Source organism: Phoca vitulina, unplaced genomic scaffold (genome assembly GCF_004348235.1).
Source record: "Phoca vitulina isolate PV1807 unplaced genomic scaffold, GSC_HSeal_1.0 scaffold39, whole genome shotgun sequence".
In the NCBI taxonomy this organism is placed as follows: Eukaryota; Metazoa; Chordata; class Mammalia; order Carnivora; family Phocidae; genus Phoca; species Phoca vitulina.
The window spans coordinates 7,634,235-7,652,565 of record NW_022589742.1 but is presented as its reverse complement, the minus strand read 5'-3'; the positions used below and the strand labels follow the sequence as shown (position 1 = coordinate 7,652,565).

Sequence of the window (18,331 nt, the reverse complement as noted above, 5' to 3'; positions counted from 1 at the left end):
TGTCTAATGTTTGCTTATCATGAGAATCAGGTTATGCTTTTCTGGCACCAATACCATAGAAGTAATGTTGTAACCTGCTCAGTGCATCATATCAGGTATTGGTGCCAAAAAAGCATAAACTGGCCGGTACTCTTCGAAAATGTTAAGATCACGAAGACAAAGAAGATAGCAGTATTCCAGTGTAAAGAAGACTAAGGAGGGGGCGCCTGGGTGGCTCAGTGAGTTAAGCGTCTGCCTTTGGCTCAGGTCATGATCTCAGGGTCCTGGGATCAAGCCCCGTGTTGGGCTCCCTGCTCAGTGGGGAGTCTGCTTCTCTCTCTGCCCCTCTCCCCTGCTCATGCTCTCTCTCTCTCACACTCTCTCCAAAATAAACAAACTAAAAAAAAAAAAAAAAAGACGACTGAGGAGGTAAGACAGCTAAATGAAATCATGAGCCTGAAACAGACCTCAAAGAGACTACCAGTGGGACCTCTGGCAAAATTCCAAGACTACATGTAGACTGGTTAATAATGTGCCAATTAATATCAATTTACGGGTCTTGATAACTATACTGCATGTTATCTAAGGTGTTAACAGCAGACAAAGAGTATATGAAAATTATTTCACTAATTTCGCAATTTTTTTAAAGTCTGAAATTATTTCAACACAAAAAGTGAAAAAAACTTTAAAAACTATACTGAACAGAACACAGAACAAGAGATCAAGTTCTGGCCCTTGTCGGCTTAAAATGATTTTCATACTTTAGACATTATTTCACCTTCATGTATGCCAGGTTCATTAGGCATAAAATGAGTGGCTTGTACTATATTCATGGGACTCCAAATTGTGCTCTGAGGAATCTCTGGGCAAGACAAGGAGACTGAGCAAGGAAATAGCCCTGGACTCATCATCCTTCAATGAATGCAATTTTGCTTCTAACTGCTTTACCTGTGTAATTCCACTTGAAAAGAGTAGTTCAGAATACTCTTTAGGATAAAAAGGGAACCAACTATTGATAATACGATATAACATGGATGAGGCATAAAAACATTATGCTAAGTGAAACAGGCCAAACACAAAAGAGCACATATGATTTTATTTATATGAAGTTCTAAAACAGGCAACTCTAATCTGCATACTGCATAAATTATACCTAAATTTATATATTTTATGTTGTAAGTATCACTATATATTGTATAACAATACAAATCAGATTAGTCATTGGTGCAAGGTAGAGGAGACTGAGAAGGAGCATGTGGGAACTTTCTGGGTTGATGGTTACATGGATGTATACATGTGTCAAAATGGAAATGTACACTTTTAATGGGTACATTTTACTGTATTTAAACTCCACTTCAAGAAAGTTGACTTAAAAATTTCATCCCAAATTGCTCGCATTAAAAGGAATTTCTAGTTTCTTTTTTAAAAATATTTTTTATTTGAGAGAGTGCGTGCCTGTGTGTGTGGGGGGGAGAGGGAGGGCAGATGGGGACGGAGAGAAGCTCAAGCAGACTCCCCACTGAGCGCGGAGCCCAAAGCAAGGCTCGATCTCACGACCCTGAGATCACAACCTGAGCAGAAAGACCTGAGCCGAAATCAAGAGTCGGACGCTTAACTGAGGGCCACCCAGGTGCCCCAGGAATTTCTAGTTTCTGATTCATTAGATAGATTATGTTTTGTAGACCACAAATCTCAGTACTAAGACAGCAAAAGAACCGTGAAAAATGGGAGGAAAATCCTATGACCAAGCTGAGCCAATGCTGGGTTAGATGGTGATAAGTTCAATTACAAATATTTTGTTCCATACCTTATAGAAGAAATACTGTACAAGGTGTGCTATTCTCACATAATATAGATGTCCGTGAGCCAAGAGCAGTTTTTTTAAATGTTTAAACTTCGGAACAGCATAATCGCTATTCCTGGCTGCTTGCCGACCTTCTTTGCCTTTAATACCTGAAAAAGAGAAAAATCTGACTATTTTATAAAATAAACAACCTCCTGATTTGTTATTTTCACACTTTTAACTTGTTTATGTGGCACAGTTCACTCATGTAGTTTAAATTTTTTTTAACCAAAAAGTGCTGTAACAGTGACAATGAGTCTTACCAATAAAAAGTAAAACTTAACTGGTAATTACTTATTTATAACACGACATAAAACAAATAGAATCATTGTTTTAATCATTACAAGGCAAAAATTAAGGAAAAAATTAAATCTGAAAATTTATCTGAAAAAAGGCTCTTAGTAAGTGCATAAATGTACATGCTCCTAGACAAGGGGCTATATCAAAGCAACTCAGAGACCTGGGGTTTGTGGTCCAGGAGCTCAAAACTGAGAGTTACAATGAGATGGTGAAGTCCTCTCACTGAATGAAACTCTGAGTAGTAGCCCAAGTGGTTCCATGAGCTCAAGTAGCTTTAGGCCATTTCCACACTGAATAACCAATGAGTACAACTGAGAGTTCCACACTAAATAGGGTTACTTCCAAATGGAAAGAATTTGGGAATCCAGAGTACAGTAATAATAATTCCCAAGATACCTAGACCATTATTTCTTCCCTTCAAAACAAAAACAAAAACAAAAACAAACCAAACCTCCTGGGGTGTTAGGATTGCTGCCTATCAGCAGCCTGACATGGGAAAAAAATGGTGCAGGCAGGAGAAAAAGCTGTTGTTGCATGCCAACATATAAATTCGACACTACAGCCCAAAGCACCCATAAATATTGCCATGTGGAAAACCAGCCAACCAATTATCATTTCTTAGTCCCAAACAGTTAAGAATCTCAGAAGATAGAGTGCAGCAACATAAGCAGGCGATGTGGCCAGGGGCAGAAAATCAATAAAATTTCATGCATGCTGTTAAAGTGAGAGCTAAATGATCAATTGTACCGCCAGTAGGCTTGGGAAATTCACTTTACTTGGCTAATATAAAAAATATCCTCTAACTTTGTATTGCTACGTTCCCACCGGGGCAGGACTTTGGGATGGACGTGTTAGATGAGGACCTTCATCAATGAATAATTATCATCCCCAAATTAAAATTCAAGAGGAGTAACTAAGACATTCTCTCTAGAATATAAGACCACGCGACCTAACAAGCGATATGGATACCTTACAGCTGCCATCTCATTAGGTGGTTCTTACCTATTCCCACATGGGATTCCAAGATCATACTAACATCATTGGCACCATCACCTATCGACAGCGTTATTGGGCTGCCTTTTAAATTCTTCACCATTCTGACAATCTAAACATTAAATACAAAAGAGGTACAGAAAAGGTCAAAGCAGAATGTGAGACTACTACATTGCGGGTATATGCCTCGTTCACACTTGTAAATGGAGGCCTTGCAAACAAATAGAAAGGTAGTTTGTGCGTATTACATACAATAGCCTTGAATTCTCAGAGGTAAAAGAATGTAGCATTTTAAATGTAACACCAGTGCCCACTATTTTTTTTTTTGTTTCCATGCATATACGAAGTGTCAGAAAACCTTGCCTCCTACCTATACTAAGAGGCCAACCTGTTTCCCTCTTTTGTCCTTGCTTCACATGTCCTTTCAGATGGGGTGCTGAGTGTGACAGCGGAGACCAGAAAGCTGATTTGAGGTACCATGCATTAGGGCTACTGGAATAAGAGTAGGAAGTGAGAGAACAATGCTTCTAGACCCTCTCCATCTCTCCTCCCTGCAGATACAACCACTCCCTTCGGCGCATTCCCCTATTCCCAGGGACTTCCCCGATGATAAATTCTTACACCCATCTAGCTGCCAACCAAACTTTACTAAATCTCCCAATGCCCAATATGATCTTACCTCTTCTACAGGTAGCTGCGTTTTTAAATGGGGGCATCTTGAAGGTGGTGAGATTTGCAGAAAGTTCTCTGAGATATGTGTATAAAGCCTGTCACCACTATTCCCTGAGTGTCTCTTCAAGATGTGTCAACGGCACAATGCAGCTCAGTGCTGTGTTCATGGCAGGTACCGAATAAAAGAAATCTTCTGGCGGAGTCACTTTGTGCAAGTATATTGGGTAGGCAGCCACCCTCCCACCCCATGTTTTAGATAATGACTGCTTTATGCGTCACCCCTCAAAACCCTCTAGAATCTGGCAGTTTTAAAAAAGTGTATATAATTCAGAAGCTAACTAATGCCTTGCAGAAATTCTGTCCTCCGAATTGCTTTCACCACTTAACATAAATAAAATCCATTTTCAACATAAGTGATTAAAAATAACTGACCCGAGGCTAAGCCACCCCACAGTCTTTTTTTAAACAAAATTCGGTCAGGTTTTAGTTGTACTAAATAGTGTACAAAAAACCCCACATCCAATTCCATTTAACACAAAAATGCTGTTATTGTGAGATGCCGGCTTTCCCCCATTCCCTCCCCTCAACTTGGTTCTTTTAAAAAATTTTTAGAGACTCTCAGAAATAATCTGTAAATGAGTCAAAGACAAACTTAAAGAACCCGCACTAAATTTGTGTTTGACGGGCTACAATTCTGGTTAACCTAATTGCACCTTGAAATTTGTGCAGCAATGATTTACACCTTAAGGAAGAAAAGGTGCAGCCAGGAAAGTTCTAGGGAAGGTGATAAAATTAGCAAGGGTGACAGCTTCTGCATGAAAATATGGATTAAGAAGATTAAAAGTCGTCCTTGTGGAAAGATAAAAAGATATATAGTCATGGACTATAAAATCATGAAAGATCTAGATAAACATTTTTTTTTTTTTTTTACTGTGCCCCGGGTCACCTGGATTAAGAACTTCTCTTCAATCTCTAAAACAGCTTCATGCGAAAGAAATCAATTTGCCAAAAACTACTTATCGACCAAATACAACTGCACACAATACAATGTGCAATGTCATGTGCAAATATCCAAGAAAGACAGGCTGGTCACACACCTTAAGAAACATCTAATGGAATAGGAGAGATAGGGAGTGAATACAAGAATATTAGATAATCAGATTAACAATAAACACTAACTGTGAGGTATCTGTGCAAGGGAATTTGTAACACTGTCGTCTAAGTTGTCCACATAAAAAGGCCCATGATGGCAGAGAAGGGAGAGGACTCTACGTGCCAGAGTAATCAGGAATGATTTTATAGAAGGAAGAGTCATTTAATCTAAATCATGAAAGATGGTTAAAGATCTGCGTGGATGGGGAAAAGGGGCTTGGAGGAGTATTCCAGAGGGAATGGCATGATCTAAGGCACATAGCCAGGTTAGGTACAATATATGCTCAGAAGACAGACTGGCTTGACCAGATCAATGAGTTTTCATATAGGGGGCATGGACAGCCATATCCGGGTCCAGATCAATAGGGAGTGATGTTATGAAAGTGGTCACAGGCTGCAGGAGGAATAGGAAGAAAAGGCAAGACCGCAGGCAAAGAGCCAAGTTAGGTGGCTAGTTACAGGTGGAGTTCAATGAGCTGTTAAAGGAATCTGCATCTGCCAGGAAAGAAAAGATGAAAAAGACAACGTACTAGGAAATGGACAGAATTTGGTGACTGAAACCACATGGAAGGGTAAAGCATGGGGGGGAGTCACCAGAGATTTCAAGGTTCTGAATCTAGAAACCCGGAAGTACAGTGAGCTCAGTAACTGATGTAGAAGACAAGGAAGATGATGGGCTCTAAAGAAAGCTGAGTTGAGATGGTAATAACAACACCCAAGAAGACGTGTTCAGTAAGCAGCTAGAGAAGTAAAGTAGAAGCCAAAGTATTTGGATTGGAGAAGTGACTGGAAAATCACCTGCATGGACCTGACAGAGGAGTAGGTGATATCCTGGAAGATGGGACTATAGCGAAGGAAATAAAACGGGCCAAGGACTGAACTACAGGGAGGCTCCATATTCTGGCTAGGAGAAGCTGGGAGAAGCAATACGGGGTCAGGAATTCAAGTAACTGCCTGGGCAGTGGAGTAGCCAGAATCCTAGTGAGCAATTTGAGCAACAGACAATAAATGTGGGGATGGGGGGGGGTGGAAGAGAGATTGCCTCTGACTAAAGGGACAGATTTCTATGGCTGTGGTTCTGGTAGGATCCACTTCCTCAACTGGGGTTAACCAAGGCTCTGAAGGTTGAAGAAAAGAAAGAAGAGCACCTGATTGTGGTGGGGATTGAGAGTGAGAACAAAGTAGACAGAGACAATGCCCTAAGTTAGGATGGGCTGTGTGTGGGTGCATGTGTGTGCGTGTGCATGAAGTAGGGGGCAGAGTTTGTGTAAAGGACAAACCAAGGACACAGCCATTCCTTGGGTCTAGAGCAAGCAGTTGAAGAATATGAAGAAGCAACACTAAGGCATGTGAAAGAATATAGTGTATACAGAAGTGAAAAGGTTTGTTAACTGTACTAAGGGCAAAAAAGCAAGCAAGGTGAAGCAGATCAACTCGAGCTGGAGGAGCTGGAAAAAACAGCCTATGGGAGGTGGCTCTTGAATTGGGTTTAAGTATGAGTAAAATTTCTGTTAGGCCAAGAGGAATTCAGAGAGAATTCCAGATGAGGAAAGCTTTGGAGGAAAGGGAGCACCAACCAACAGGAGTGGAGGATTCAGGCTGGACACAGAGTGACAGTGGAGTGACAGTGGACACAGAGCACGGAGAGACACGACAAGGGCCAACAGGGATGAGCCTGAATGCCAGAGTGCCAGAATGCCAGAATGCCCGTCATCCTCAGGGACTAGGAAACTATGAAAGTATCTGAGTAAGAATATATAATGGAAGAAGTGGTGTTTTAACAAGATTAATTTGGGAGCATGGCAAGAGATTGAAGGGGGATGGGTGAAAGCCAGGAGACTGACGAGGAAGCTAAATCACAGCGTCTGTGTGTGAAGTCATAGGGCTTGGACTGGGATGGAAGTGAAAGGTTTAAAAAGATGGCACCCAAATGAGAGCTATGACAAAAGGTAGGATCAACGGGGCACCATGACTACATAAAGAGTGCAGGAGAAGAGAAGGGTCAAAGGTCATTTGGTGACTTAGGGAGCAAAAAAAAATGTGGCGTTGGTGACAAGACTAATGAAGACAAGGGAGAAAACAAACTGGTCTGAAGGAGAAAATGACAAGATCTGTCTTGGACACTAGAATTTAATATGACAGCGGGGATTCCACATACAGCTGTCTAGCAGGCAGCTAGAAATATGAGGTTTCACGTAAAGGAAAAGTCAGTACCAGAGACTATCAATGAGAGTCACAGAAATTCGTGTTTAGAGAGACAGGCTATAAGTGAAAAGCAGAAGGAAGACTTAGCCCCAGAGAAAAATGATAATTAGTGAGAAGTGAGAGGATGACACAAAATAAAAAGACACTAGGTTGCCAAGTAGGACAAAAAAAAAAAGGCAAGACTGTGGACTACAGACAGAAACTCAGGGAGGAAAGTTTTAAGGAGGCTGTGACTGACTGCGGCAGAGAAACGAGGAGAACAAAAGATGGCGCAATGGATTCGGCAAGGAGGTCACTGCTCTTCTCTAGGCGATCCAACGGACATGACGCCATGACGAGAAGAAAGAACACACGCGGCTAATGTCACAGGGGAGCGAGGAGCAGTGCAATGGACGCAGCACACACCAAGCACTCATTAGAGAAGCTTGGAAGGCAAGGAACTGGACAGCCAGCTTGAGGGGACAAGAAGCATGGGGTCATTCACATGGGTGGGCAGAACTCTGAATTTGACTGCGAAGAAGCAGCAGCGTGGGAAGATGTAATAAGGTAAAAAGGGCTCTTTGAAGAAACAAAAGTGAAGTGAACATCTGCACATATGTGTATAGAAATCCCCGGAACGGAACATTAACTAATATCCAGTTACCTGGGCTTTCTGTAAAGGCGCCATCCGACAGCAGAGCACTGCGGTGCACTTCATACATATCTGCAAGAAAATGCTTTTGTAATTGTTAGAACTGGAGTCTTGACTAGAATTTAGTATGAGTGACAATGTGGAGCCATCGATGATTAATCCATATTCTTGATGTTCTGTCCATGCTCTGGAAAAGAAAAACAACGCTATAATTGAATCTCCTATATCTTCCTATTTTGAAACCTAATTGTTTTTAAAACCACAAAGAGGAGGGTCCCGCATAAGAGTCATCATCAATCTGGTTCCCGAACCTATAAACTGCAGAGAAGCAACTGTCTCTAATGATGGCACAACAGAGATTTTTCCATGACATCTTTGAGACTCGAGCTGCCCATATAGATTCTAAATTCTAAAAGGTATTTAAAAATAATGGGCATTTAGCAGCTGGTCTCTGTGAAATAAACTCAAGGGGAATTGTGGAAATTACAGTCAGTGAGTCAAACTCTGATATGAAGACAAATCATCAATCTCAAAACTTCTTAATAATAGAGGAAGAAGACAAAATGGCTTTGGGCATACAAATCACAGAAGACCTTTTCCTGAATGACAAAGCCTGTCAATAGACCTGGCTTCTCAAAAATGATGGAGAGCCTAAAAGACACGGTGTTCATTAAAAACTACCATACAATAATGATATATGTTCCTTAAATCAGTATCATTTTATACTGGATTAGTGGTTCTCAACCATAGCCTTCCCATTAGAATCATCTGGGCAGCTTTAAAAAATTGCCCACGCCTGAGGTCTATTCCCAGACAAATTAAATCAGAGTATCTTGGGCAGTGCTTGGTTATTTATAGGTTTATGTTTCAGAAAGCTCTGTAGGTGATTCTCGTGCATAGCCAGGACGACTAAGAGATATTACGTTCCAGGAGAGACAAATATAACAGGTACAAGTACTTAAGAAAAACACATGGGAGGGGCTCCTGGGTGGCACAGTTGGTCAAGCGATTGACTCTTGGTTTCGGCTCAGGTCATGATCTCAGGGTCGGGAGATTGAACCCCATGTTGGGCTCCACTCTCCCTCTCCAACCCCACCCCCACCCCCAGCATGCATGCCCTCTCTCTGTCTCTAGAATAAATAAATAAATCTTTTAAAAAAATATACGGGGGAAAACTTACAACTGAGAAAATTCTACCAATTAACATTTCATTTTTTTGTAATTAAGAAAAAAACAGTGATTAATCAATTTTTGTTCAGGGAATCTTGGGTGCCATTTGAGCATGATCTCATCATTATCGATTCATTTGTCTAACTTTAGGCTTCCTGAAGCTTAATGTTGAAGGGAGTCTTGTTAAAATTCCCGAGAATTTTGTTCAAGTGTAGATTCTGACTCACTAGGTTTTCGGTGGGACAGGAGATTATGCATTTCTGACAAACTTCTAGTGATAATGGAGCTGCTACTCTATGGCCCAAACGTTTGAGTCCTGAGAGCCTAATATGCCTCCTCATTCCTTTATTCCATATTCCCTTGGTGTATACTGACACTATGGTATTTTGTACTTGTCCATATTCTGCTTCATAATTTTAGAGGCATGTTTTATTCACTAATTAAAGAGATATCAATCATGTGTTCTCCTTTGCTCCTCTACTCACAGAGCTGACTTAATGTGCAGAGAACAGTGGCTCAATAACAAATCAAGCAATATTTATAAGCATCAACTCTTAAGTAGGACATAAAAGAAGAATGGGAAGAATCATTAACTCATCTTCCCTGGGAGAACAGAGAAACCTCCTTGAGGTGACAGAAATATACATGAGAGAATATACGCAAACAAACGAGATACTAAATGGCTAATATCCAGAGGTTGGGACAATAAATACACCCAGGAAAGACCAGTGAACTGAAAGACAGGGCAGAATGAGGCGAGGGGAGAGTAGTATGCGGGGGTGTGCTAGGAAAGCAAGGTGCAAAGGTCACTTGAGGCCTTTGCTGCGACCTCATTCTGTGTGTAATGGAAACCACTTCCCTGGCAGAAGGACTTAAGGGATTCAAGGCATGAGTTGCTAGGAATTTGAAGTGCAGCACTAGTGGGGAGAATAGAAACCTGAATAAGGCTCGGTGGCTGACATGAAGCAGAAGCTGACAAAAGGGATTCTGGGTCTGATGCTTACTTATAGAACTTGAGGGAAGTCTGGGCCCAACTCCAAACAGATGAACCACAAGAGGGAATGTTCTGAGATGGTGAGTTCAGTTTTTCAGAAGCCCTGGCCTTTACAAAAGTACCCCAGAGCCGCTGAATGGTGCTGTGGACTGAACTGTGTCCCATGCTCTCCCCCATTCCCAAATCCTATGTTGAAGCTCTAACCCCTGATGTGATGGTATCTGGAGATGGGGCCTTTGGGAGATGACTAGGTCTAAGTGAAGTCATGAGGGTGGAGCCCTTATGATGAGATTAGTGCCCTTATAAGAAGAGACACCAGAACAGCATCTCTCTGAGCCATGGAAAGACGCAGTGAGAAGGTAGCTTTCTATAAGCCAGGAAGAGGGACCTCACCGGAACTCGACCCCAGAAATATGAGAAATAAGTTTCTACTGTTTAAGCTGCCCAGTCTATGGTTATTTTGTTATGTTAGTTGGAACAGATTAAGATAAATGGGCAAGTAAAAATCCCGAGAGAGCAGAGTTGTTAAAAGCATGGGCTCTGGAAATGGACAGACTTGTTCTACCCCTTATTAGCTATGTGATCTTGAATTCAAGTTACTGCATCTCTCTGAGCCTTACTCTATCTGTAAAGTGAAGAAAATAAGAGAGCCTTACTAGGTTGTGATGAAGACTTAGTGAGAATAATTACATGAAGTGCTAAATATGGTTCCCAAAACAAAGTATATGCTCAAGAAATGCAAGCTAATATCATCCAGGAGGTCTTTGGATTTAGTGCGGGCCTATCCTGTGGCATTCCAGAAGAGGCAGTTGATTTGCTGATGGCCATAGTAAATTCCAGCAACTGGTTTAGACAAGGCTAAGCCTTGGTCAATGATTTCTGGGCACGGAATTATTATGCATCAGTGGCTTTCCTTGAGACGCTTAAGTTCTATAAGTTCTTCCTAAGCAACTAGTTGGAAACAGAGTCGAAGTGGCCATGTTATTAACAAGTGTTTGGTTCCCTTCGGAGTTCTGGGGCATGAAAATCCATAGAGAAAATGGCTCTAGGACCTCAAATTACAAGCAAAGTGTTATAGAGACCAGTTTCTTTACATTCAATTTAAGAGACCACAAAAAGGAGCATTTTTTTTTTCCTGACATGGACCAGGCCAGAGCTTCAGTGCTAAATACCCACACCCTAAACATGAAGAAATTGAACTACTTTTCTAAACCTGGAGAAATACAGGATTTTCTTTTAAATTAAAAGAGAGGTGGAAAGTGCCAAATAACCTCAAATGAGCCATTGGCCAAGTCCTCAGGGAAGGTTTTAACTTGTAAGGATAAAACACCTGCAGACAACGATAAATCATAGAAAACAGAGCCTTCTGCATAAATAGCTGTGATTTACATTTATACTCATGCCTAAGTATAAGAAACTGATGCACTTTCTTACTTTTTAAGGCTTCTAGTACTTCTAGGAAAATCATGCAGCAACTTCTTACGATATTCTATCAACAATTCATGTAATCGATCTTCTTTCCTTTCACTTTCTTCGATGGTTTTTGTAGTCAGTTCCAAGAGCTCAGTGCTGGTTTGGAAGAGGCGGCACGCATAGCAGGTGGATTTGGCTGTCTCCATCTTGTCCCCAGTAAGCACCCAGACTTTCAGACCTGCTGCATGCAGAGCTTCAATGGTCTCAGCTGCTTGATCTTGCAGCCTGGGAACACAAAGGAAACCTTGTTATCCTCAAAAATTCCTGACAGAGATTCTGTAAGAAGGCTTGCAAAAGAAGAGTATTTTTACAATTCACAGCAATGCTGGAGTCCTGACATGTTATCAGTTGGTTTTCTTATATACCCTCTACTCTTTCTGGGACTGTTATCTCTGGCATGGTTTTACTTACTAAAATGAATTGCAAGCAGTGAGGTTTGGAAAAGCCAACGACATCTCTTTAGGTAAATGGTATCCAATGGCATAATGGAGAATCATCCCTCTTAGTTAAAATGTTCATAAACTCACCAAACATGCACTGTCATTTTACTGCATTTCATTAAATTTTATATCTCACCATACAAATACTTAAAATGGTTCAAAACGGAAAGGGCCAAACACATTCTAGTGAGATATCGAGGGAAGTTAGTGAATCCCCATTGCTGAGGAGCTTTGAGAATAGGAAAGCCAACCATCCCGAGTGAGAATTTAAGCATAAATCCGAAAGGCAGAGAAGAATACTTTCCTTGAGTTCCCTTTGGTCAGAGAGTAAGAAAGAAATAGACTAAATGAATCCCATTAAAATTTCAAAACCTTCTGATGTGGCTGAATATATATATGTATGTATGTTTGTAACTTTTTTTGGTTAAGTCTCAAAATTTGCATTTGTAATTTCTTAAAAACTCCTAAAATATTAAGAGTGTAAAACCTATTCTTTCAGGCAGATCAATGCTGAAGCCCTACAATCCTGTCTAGTAGAGCTCAGCCTGGAGAGTTAAAGCAAATTATTTGACAGTATGCAAAAACATGCTCTAGCCTGTTGAACCAGGTTAGAATGAGCTCTCATTGAGAGTTGTCTGCTCTAACCTGAATTTCCTTTCTGCTCATTTTTGTCTGTCAAAATCTTACCACTTCTATCAGGCACCAGCGCAAATGATGTCTAGCACAAAGCTCTCAATACATCACAAGACTATTTCATAAATATCTGCATAAATAAATGGATGGCTTTGTAAACATTCAAAAGATCTTAGAGATGACAGATTCGTTCTTCTAAGCCACAAATATTTTTAAAAAAATCACTCCCACGAACAGTTCAAAGTCTGGTCTATCAACAGATCTGAATAGAAGATTTCAAAATTTGAGAATAAATTACCAATCTGAACAGATACCACCCTAAATGACTGGTCATTAAAATGACAAGAATATCATTTTGTAATTACTTGTCTTCCACTGCAGTGGCTCCAATTAAATTCATGTTTGTCTCAATATCATCAAAAACCTTTTCCATTTTTTCTTCTCTGTCTTGTAAGGCCATTTTTGCCTCGATAAGCTGTCTGTTAATTCTTTCATAATCATCTGGAGTGATTTCTTTGAAGGCTACACAAAGTGTCCGATACCCGTCCTAGGAAAAAAGTAGATCTCTAGTTATCCAAATAATTGAAAAAAAAAAAAATCCCACATCGTTTCACTGCACAAAAGAAATTCTGATATGTTAGTTAGAAAAAAAAACACTAACAGACTGCAACTAAAAGGGTAACATTCAATTAGGTTCGGAATAGCAAAATAATAATAGCTCTTAGAGAAAAAAAAAAAGCAGAACATAAACCAAAGATTCTTGAAAAGTCTTCAAGTCTACCAATTCTGAACAGAAACTTGCTCTAGGATACTGTTTTACATTAAAATAAGGAAAATAATATTACTAAATCCCCAAATATAAAAATAGACAATAAAAAATAAGCTAAAATTCATTCAAACATTTAAATAGCAATCCCATCAAATAGTCATCTTTAGCATTTCTAGAGAGATGTAGGCTCACCATTGCATTACGTTCCACATGGGCTTTAGTTAACTCAATTTCATGATTTTGCACCCTGGGGAAGACTGCTGAGTCTGCTCCTTTACAAAAGAGAAGTATGTCTCCTAAAATAAATAAAAAACCAAGTTCTCAACCTAGAATTTTAAGACCAGTATTGGGATTTTAATAACAGGTAACCATTAAGGTGGCCTCTCCCACTCAGCTACTGTGGATCCTGAGCCTGCCTGGCAATGCTCCCCCAAATGGAATGAGACATCTTGACCTTTACTCTCATAGGACAATGCCCACTACCTCTTAAGACCAAGATGGACACAAATAACTCAAGAGTGTACAACAAGTACCTCTGTTAAGACGTACTTCCTTAAAAAAAAAAAAAAAAGACGTACTTCCTTTCAGGGATCATGGGAGACTGTCCTTATGTCAAAGAGCTCCTTCTGAATTCTCTTTGAAAACGTTGTCAAGCATGTTCTAAAGTGCATACATGGCATCTACTGATGTCAAGGACCAAACCCACATGCAAATAAAACCATTTTGAATGAACTACAGAGGTTACTTTAAAAAACAGTGGCTTGGTAGTTTGTACTGGAAACTTGAAAATAGCACTGTAGAATGCTAGTATAAGTATGGCCTTATATCAGTCCATGCATCCGGCAAAGTAGTCACCGTTGAGCATTAAGAAAGACACTTCACCCTTATAAAGCAAAATGCTGAGTTCAAGAAGTTAAAAAGAAGTGTAGCTCTGAGGTCAAGGCCCTCAGCAGACCACTTCCCCAGATGTCACACCATTTGAGTAGAATGCATACATGCATGTGTATAGGTAAGAATACCAAGTATTTCAGATGTTAAGTGGTTTTCTTTTTTCATTTTCTCTCACACATCCACAGTGTGTTTAAAAGTCACAAAACAAATTCGGCCTTCACATAATGAAATCAATTTCATGACCTGGCAGTCACATCAAAGTATGAATAAAGTGGGAAATGTTCCCTCAAGGGTCTGTCTGTATCTTCCCATTCTCACACTAAGGAATTTGGGATAGATTTAATAAAAGGTAAATTACGAGGATATAAACCAAGGAAAATTTGAAAAACCACCTAGAGACAGACAGTCACAGTCTCTCCCTCTCTCTCTCTCTCTCTCTCACACACACACACACACACACACACACAGAGGCGTATCTGGGAGCCTGCATATAAGGCAGGAGTGCTCCCCCATGGCTCTTGCTCAATCCGAGCAGAAGGTACCTCAGCTACCATGGCTCCTCCGAAGGACATGGGGGAACCCTGGGGTGATGGTACTGCTTCTGATGCAAAGGGCAAGCTTCTTTACTCTGTCAAACAAAGAGCCCAGCATGCTAGAGTAAAGCCACCATACCCTTTCCCAGAAGTCGGCCCTTAGTCATCCCTAGCTTGCCTGCTACCTGGAAGTAAAGAGCAGCGGAGAATTAGGAAGGTCAGGCAGGGAGAGCCAGTGACTCTCTACACTCAAGAATTCTACTGCTAGTTAATCTCAAACCACCCAACTGTACTGGGCTGCCACATGTAGACATTACTGGTGATTGGCCAGTACCACGAACTATAAAAAAGTCACCCTTTCAGTTTCTGTTTGGACACTCAGGACTGAAGAGTTCAGTTTCCAAGAAAATGCATATACTATCCACTGACAATTTGGCAAACCGAACATATGTGCTTATATAAATACCTTAAGGCATACACAGAAGTTACTGCTTTGCATGACTTTAGGTAGTCATCTATTACTACATGAGATATTTTCCTTTCTTAAAATAACTGATCAACATACAAATCTACAAATGGAAAAAGAAGAGAAAGAGAAGAGAAGAAAAAGAGAAAAAGTCAAGTTTTTAAAAAGTATACTTGCGGGCACCTGGGTGGCTCAGTTGGTTAAGCGACTGCCTTCGGCTCAGGTCATGATCCTGGAGTCCCGGGATCGAGTCCCGCATCGGGCTCCCTGCTCGGCAGGGAGTCTGCTTCTCCCTCTGACCCTCCCCCCTCTCGTGTGCTCTCTCTCATTCTCTCTCTCGCAAATAAATAAATAAAAAATTTTTAAAAAAAATTATAAAAAGTATACCTGCTTGAGTCTTCACAATGACACTCATACGACGACGAACAGAATCGAAGTTTAAGGTGTGAAGAAGTTCATACCTTTATGAAGAGAAAAATGAGAAAAAGAAAATACCTAGACCACACTGGGAAAAACAAACCGCCACAGAAACATCCTGAATAGAATTCTCCCCTTTTGGTAAGGGTTGCTGGCTGAGTGCGGGACTGGCACTTTCCGTTGGGACTTTGAAATTTTTCTGCACTTAGAATGTGGTGTCAGAGGATGCCAGTGTTGCTTAAGGGCTATCTATATCCTCGCATTAGATTACTGCAAATGGGAAGGGGAGAGTGACTACACAGACAAAGAGCTGCCCAGCCACGCCATTTCTGGAGGGGTCTAGAAATAGTCCCACCCTGCCAATTATTTTAATCATCAATGGGGTGCTTACTATGTGTTGAGCATAATGCTAGGTACTGGAAAATAGACATGAATCTGCCTGAGTTCCTTCCCTCAAGAGGCTCATTGTGTGATTAAGGGAAGTGGAGGGTAATGAGATGACTAACTCTCAATCTGCCATACACTGTAATAAAGGAACTCACTGGGCAGATATGAAAGCACAGAAGGAAGATATCTGAAGGAAGGCTTCCTGTTAGAGGTAGTGTCTGGGGCTGTGTTCTGCAGGAACGACATGATGAAAAAAGGGTGTCATGGCATTGTGAGTAGAGAAAAAGGCATGTGCAAAAATAGTTCACTAGGGGCGCCTGGGTGGCTCAGTCGTTAAGTGTCTGCCTTCGGCTCAGGTCATGGTCCCAGGGTCCTGGGATCGAGCCCTGCATCAAGCTCCCTGCTCCGCGGGAAGCCTGCTTCTCCCTCTCTCACTCCCCCTGCTTGCGTTCCCTCTCTCACTGTGTCTGTCTGTCAAATAAATAAATAAAATCTTTAAAAAAAATAGTTCACTAAAGCTTGAAATCTAGTCGATAGCGGCACAGCAAGAGGGGTAAACAAGGGCTGGGAGCTGAGAACATTGTAGTCCATTTCAGAGATCTGGAATTTTATCCTAAGAGCAACAGGAATTTACTGAAGGGTTGAAACAGTAGAATGATATGATCAGATTTGTACTAAGCTAATAAATCAGATGAAAGAATGCAGAAGAGTAAAAATAAGAGTTAATTATTACAAAAACATGGGGAAATATTTTCTGAAAATGAGCAACTTGGACGCACGTATTTGACCTAAGAATATTTACTATGAAGCCTGTTTGTGATGGGAGTGAGCAGGTCACCAGTTCTGGGATGTGTGTATGACTAAGAGATCTACGTGTAGCAGGTCACCAGTTCTGGGTTTTGTGTATGAGTAAGAGATCTACATGTAGCATATCATTTGGTGTTGACCAGATGGGGGCACTGTTGTGAACCGGCTAGAATCTGGACTCTAATAATGATCCGGGCTCCTGGCAGGCCAAAGAGCCTTCGCCTGGCTTTTAAGCATCACTTCCCAAAGGGGTACATTCCCCAAACACATCTACACATATTACAGGTTTCTGAGATGGGTCTCATGAGATGGTAGGGGCCAGAATAGAAGTCAGATAAGATAATTACATTTCAAGTTCAGATGAAGGAATTCAAATTAATCACAGAACCTAATTAAAACCTGCTATTAAGCCAAGGTGGTTTTGTTCATTGGGATCTCTGTAGGAAAAAAAAACCCCAAAAAACCCCAAACACTGCTGCATCAGGGTACTTGCCCTGGGGCTCACACTTGAGCACAGAGAACAAGACAAAGCTTCTGACACCAAAGCTGCCATGACTGGCTGAGCTTGCGATCCCAGAGTGACTGGCTGGGTTCTAGACAGCAGAAGGTTTCATGCAAGTTCCTGGATTTTTCTTGCAATGTGTGCTGGAGACCTAAAATTGGCATCCATGTTTCAGAAAGTCCAGGCAGATTCTCACTGGGGCTATTGGACCCATATGTGAACCAAATAGGAATAATTTCCATGTCAAGTCCCAGTTTCTACCCCTCTATGAAAAATATCTTCTATTCCAACTATATTTACATAAAACTCCAACTGGGAAAGCAGAGTCTTACACATTTATGGATGTAATAAGTTTCCTTTGTTGCCCTTCCTAAATCCACCCAAGGTTAACTGTGGGGTTAAGACGTGATAAACATCAAACACATAGTGCTACTTACTCTTCTATTTCTTTTCTTTGGTTCTCTACTCTCATATGGCCATTCCGAATTCCTACAAATGTGAACCCATACCTGTCAAAAGCAACAAAAACACCTCTGTGTATCTCTAAAGAACGATTAATTTTCCCTTGCACTGGGGTTACTCATACTTGTTTATTGTTTTCTTCTCCTTTGTGTGAAAAAAAAAAAATCAGTCTATAACTATACTTCCCTTTACTGGCTGAGATGACAGGAAAGAGGAAGTCAAAGCCCAGTCACGACTTGTAATCAAGAGGCAATTTGTAATTCCAATTCTATAGCAAACACATTGGGTGACCTTTTAACCACTTAATCATCTCAGGCCTCAAGGGTAAAACAGGACTGTCAGTTACAAAGTGATGCCAAGGGGCGCCTGGGTGGCTCAGTCGTTAAGCGGGTGCCTTCGGCTCAGGTCGTGATCCCAGGGTACTGGGATCGAGCCCCACATCAGGCTCCCTGCTCGGCGGGAAGCCTGCTTCTCCCTCTCCCACTCCCCTTGCTTGTGCTCCCTCTCGCTGTCTCTCTGTCAAAATAAATAAATAAAATCTTAAAAAAAAAAAAAAGTGACGCCAAAATTGCTAACAGCACTTCAGAAATAACATGTGTTGTACAAAAATTG

General features: G+C 41.0%; 1 protein-coding gene across 7 annotated transcripts in view; it reads right to left on the bottom strand.

Moving 5' to 3' along the window:
- ATP11C (ATPase phospholipid transporting 11C) overlaps nt 1–18,331 on the bottom strand; it is a 175,713-nt gene that overhangs the window by 38,526 nt on the left and 118,856 nt on the right. For all 7 annotated transcript variants that reach the window (XM_032428196.1, XM_032428200.1, XM_032428198.1 and 4 more), the window contains 8 exons: nt 17,695–17,766; nt 15,532–15,605; nt 13,447–13,550; nt 12,851–13,032; nt 11,374–11,637; nt 7,788–7,962; nt 3,125–3,227; nt 1,787–1,932 (listed from right to left, as the gene is read on the bottom strand). In XM_032428196.1, the coding sequence (XP_032284087.1) occupies nt 1,787–1,932; nt 3,125–3,227; nt 7,788–7,962; nt 11,374–11,637; nt 12,851–13,032; nt 13,447–13,550; nt 15,532–15,605; nt 17,695–17,766 (1,120 nt within the window). The remainder of the gene's footprint in view (nt 1–1,786; nt 1,933–3,124; nt 3,228–7,787; nt 7,963–11,373; nt 11,638–12,850; nt 13,033–13,446; nt 13,551–15,531; nt 15,606–17,694; nt 17,767–18,331) is intronic.